The following is a 4,108-nucleotide window of genomic DNA, read 5'->3' as shown; positions in this document are numbered from 1 at the left end:
GCCAGGGCATGAGTGTCTTGGCCAGGACTGCCCCCCACTTCCCACCAAAGGTGGTGAGGAGATAAAGACTGTTCACAGAAGCAGTGTAAAGGCAATGAGAACTTTAAGGAAAGTTTGAGAGAGAGAGAAAGAAAGATAGAGGCGGGGAGGACCTTCACAAAGAGTCCCAGGGTTTTGGCTGTGAATGTCTCAAATACCTTGATAAGTAGATCTATAAAATGTTACTGAAAAGGTAAAATGCCTAATGTCGTTTCCAACAGTTCCTCTGGACTTCTCCCCACATAACACACCACAGCCCAGATGGCAGAGCCCAAAGGCCACACTTTTGAAAAAAGAAAAACAAGAATAAGCCCTGTTGCTCTTTAAGGAGAAAGGAAGGAGCTGAAGGCTACTGGGGCCTTTCCCATGTGGCCTGTGTTGTATAAAGCAACTTCCCAGCAGCAGCAGGTCACTGTTCTAGGTGAGTGTCTCACCTTTTGTCACCCGTGCTTCAATGTACTCTATTCTCCGTTCAAGGGCTGTCAATTTCTCGTTTAGTGTTGCAAGTCTTGAACGACAAGACATATTGAACGAGTTGAGAAAGTCCGCGATTTTCTTGATGTTGCTGGTGATTATCTCAATGTACTCCCGGTTAGGCCAGTCCTGGTGAATCTCCTGCTGCACTGGATCCTCCTGTCCCGCCATGGCGGCCACCTGAGGAAGAGCGACTGCTCTCCTTTGTTTTCAAATTTTCCTCTGCTTGATCAATTCTGCTGTTGATTCTATTTGATGTTTTTTCATTTCTGTTGTATTGCTTAGCTCCAGAATTTAAAAAATTTCATCTGTTATATTTGTCTTCCTAGTTTTTTTTTTTTTGAATTATTTCTCTGTATTTTCTTGAGTCTAAGATTTTTAAAAACAATTATTTTGAATTTTTTATCAAGTAGTTGATAGATCTCCATTTTTGGGGGTCGGCTACTAGGAAGTCATGTTCTTTTTATGGTGATGGCTTAGCATTTCAAGTTTCTTACTGTGTTACATTGTCTTTTCATTTGGTGGACTAGTCATCTCTTCCAGACTTTTTGGACTGGTTTTGGTGGGGAAAGACTTTTCCCTAAAAAGAAGGGTGAAAGCATTGGCTGGGTGGGGTTCAGTGGTTTTGGCACTGGAGATGGCACATCGGTATAGTCTCCATGAAGCTCTGTCTGCTGAGATCATGGTAACTAAAATTGCAGGGATCCTCAGCGGCCAACCCTGGGGATGTCTGAAGAAGCAATGAGGGCTGTTGGGGTCTATTGTGGCAATGACTGCTAGAGTCCTTCAAATCCTTTTCTCCCCTCAGGGAAGTTGTTGCTGAGGGGATCCCTCTTGGCATTGGGTCCAACTTGCAGGCCTGCTTGAGTTGACAGTGGCACCCATGTCTGATGAGTAGTGCTCATGGAGGCTTGAAGTAAGGCATGCATAGAATGACTATGGCTTTGAGCCTGGCGTGGTAATGGCACCAGGACCTGGGGTTCAGACACTCATACTGTTAAATTTGTAATGGTATGTGAAGTGTGGGTGCTTATGAAGCAGTCATGGATAGGAGCACAGTTGTACATAAAGCTACAATGGATCTGGGGTTTAGCTCTCTATGGGCACATGCTGAGATGTTAGCTCTGGGTGCAAATTGCTCTGGTGTCTGAGGCATGGGCCTACATTGTGCAGCCTTGGATCTAGGATGGGAGCACAGGCTAGCTACCTTAGTGGCAGCTGAGCTGGTGTCTCAAGTGTTGGCATGCACAGAGAGACTTTGGCTTCAGGGTCTGGGTGTGAATTAGCTTGCTATGGTGATGGATCTGGTGTCAGAGGCATGGGTAGGCACAATGCAGCCACAGAGCCAGGATCTGGAATGTGGACACTTGTGGAGTGGCCATGGCTTGGAACATGCCATATTGGGAGAGGTGGCAGCTCTAGTCCTGGAGAGGCACAACAGCAGCTGCTTTTTGGTGTGTGTGCAGCTGTGTCTCCCTCTCTGGGATTCTCCAGTATGAATGGTCATTGATTGCCTAAGTTGAAGAAGATGCTGGTTTCTTTTTCAGAGCAGACCACACTGGGAACCACAGTGGTACCTGCCCCATGGCTGATACAATCACGCCTGTCTTCTTTGTTTGTAGCCACCTCAGGTATGCCCTTCTCACCAGTGATCCTTTGTGTGGATATTCTCTATTTTTGCTCCACCATGTTGCTGCAGATTCTTAAATTGGCTCTTGAGGCCCCCCAGGGCTATTTTGATTTGTGGATAGCTCTCTATTTGTGTGGGTAGGTATATGTTGGGAAAGAAGGCTGGCATCTCCTACTGTGCCAGTTATCTTCTACTCTGCCATTGTGATGGCATCCAGTATTATCTTAAGATGTCAATATTTACTATAATCCAGGAATTCTATTACAATTTATTCTAGTTGTAAACTTAAAATGATTTTGAAAAACTATACATCTCTTCATGCACTTAATGAGTTCATGGCAAATGTTGGAGGATCTCTCTAAAGAACATGTTCAGCCTCTGGTGTTTGATCTGAAACTTTCAGAATGGGAAAGATTTAGATGATCCTATTATCAGTCTAGAAATACTTTTAAAAACTCATCACTCCCACTTTAGGATTTTAGTGTTTTCAGTTTCAGTCCTTCTTGAGGTTAAGCAGTAACCAAGGATCTATATTGTATGCAAAACAGTGAAAATATTTGAAAGGAAGCACTAACCATGGAAAGGAATAACTGGTACCAGTCACTGCAAAAACATGCCAAATTGTAAGACCATCATGCTAGGAGGATCAACTAATGAGCAAAATAACCAGCTAACATCATAATGTCAGGATCAAATTCACACATAACAATAGTAACCTTAAATGTAAATGGGATAAATGCTCCAACTAAAAGACAAAGCCTGGCAAATTGGATAAAGAGTAAAGAGCCATCAGTGTGCTGTATTCAGGAGACCCATCTCATGTGCAGAGACACACATAGGCTCAAAATAAAGGGATGGAGGAAGATTTACCAAGCAAATGGAAAGCAAAAAAAGGCAGGGGTTGCAATCCTAGTCTCTGATAAAACAGACTTTAAACCAACAAAGATCAAAAGAGACAAAGAAGGCCATTACATAATGGTAAAGGGATCAATTCAACAGGAAGAGCTAACTATCTTAAATATATATGCACGCAATACAGGAGCACCCAGATTCATAAAGCAAGTCCTTAGAGACTACAAAGAGACTTAGACTCCCACACAATAATAATGGGAGACTTCAACACCCCACTGTCAACATTCGACAGATCAATGAGACAAAGTTAACAAGGATATCCAGGAATTGAACTCAGCTCTGCACCAAGAAGACATAACAGACATCTACAGAACTCTCCACCCCAAATCAACAGAGTATACATTCTTCTCAGCACCACTTTGCACTTATTCCAAAATTGACCACATAGTTGGAAGTAAAGCACTCCTCAGCAAATGTAAAAGAACAGAAATTATAACAAACTGTCTCTCAGACCACAGTGCAATCAAACTAAAACTCAGGATTAAAAAACTCACTCAAAACTGCTTAACTACATGGAAACTGAACAACCTGCTCCTGAATGACTACTGGGTCCATAATGAAATGAAGGCAGAATTAAAGATGTTCTCTGAAACCAATGAGAACAAAGACACAACATACCAGAATCTCTGGAACACATTTAAACCAGTGTGTAGAGGGAAATTTATAGCACTAAATGCCCATAAGAGAAAGCAGGAAAGATCTAAAATTGACACCCTAACATCACAATTAAAAGAACTAGAGAAGCAAGAGCAAACACATTCAAAAGCTAGCAGAAGGCAAGAAATAACTAAGATCAGAGCAGAACTGAAGGAGATAGAGACACAAAAAACCCGTCAAAAAATCAATAAATTCAGGAGCTGGTTTTTTGAAAAGATCAACAAAATTGATAGACCACTAGCAAGACTAATAAGAAAAGAGAGAAGAATCAAATAGTTGGAATAATAAGTGATAATAAAGGGGATATCACCACCAACCCCGCAGAAATACAAACTACCATCAGAGAATACTATAGACACCTCTATGGAAATAAACTAGAAAATGGAGAAATTCCTG

General features: G+C 41.9%; 1 protein-coding gene across 1 annotated transcript; it reads right to left on the bottom strand.

Moving 5' to 3' along the window:
• Window positions 1-136: 136 nt before the first annotated feature.
• On the bottom strand, window positions 137-711 carry LOC102127530 (BRICK1 subunit of SCAR/WAVE actin nucleating complex). Its single transcript, XM_015435393.4, has one exon. The coding sequence runs from the start codon at window positions 682-684 to the stop codon at window positions 457-459; it is 228 nt and encodes a 75-aa protein (XP_015290879.2). The 5' UTR covers window positions 685-711; the 3' UTR covers window positions 137-456.
• Between the last annotated feature and the right edge of the window lie 3,397 nt (window positions 712-4,108).

The sequence above is a fragment of the Macaca fascicularis genome, chromosome 14 (assembly GCF_037993035.2).
Source record: "Macaca fascicularis isolate 582-1 chromosome 14, T2T-MFA8v1.1".
Lineage (NCBI taxonomy): Eukaryota > Metazoa > Chordata > Mammalia > Primates > Cercopithecidae > Macaca > Macaca fascicularis.
The sequence above is the reverse complement of the archived record's forward strand: the minus strand, read 5'-3'. Positions and strand labels throughout refer to the sequence as shown.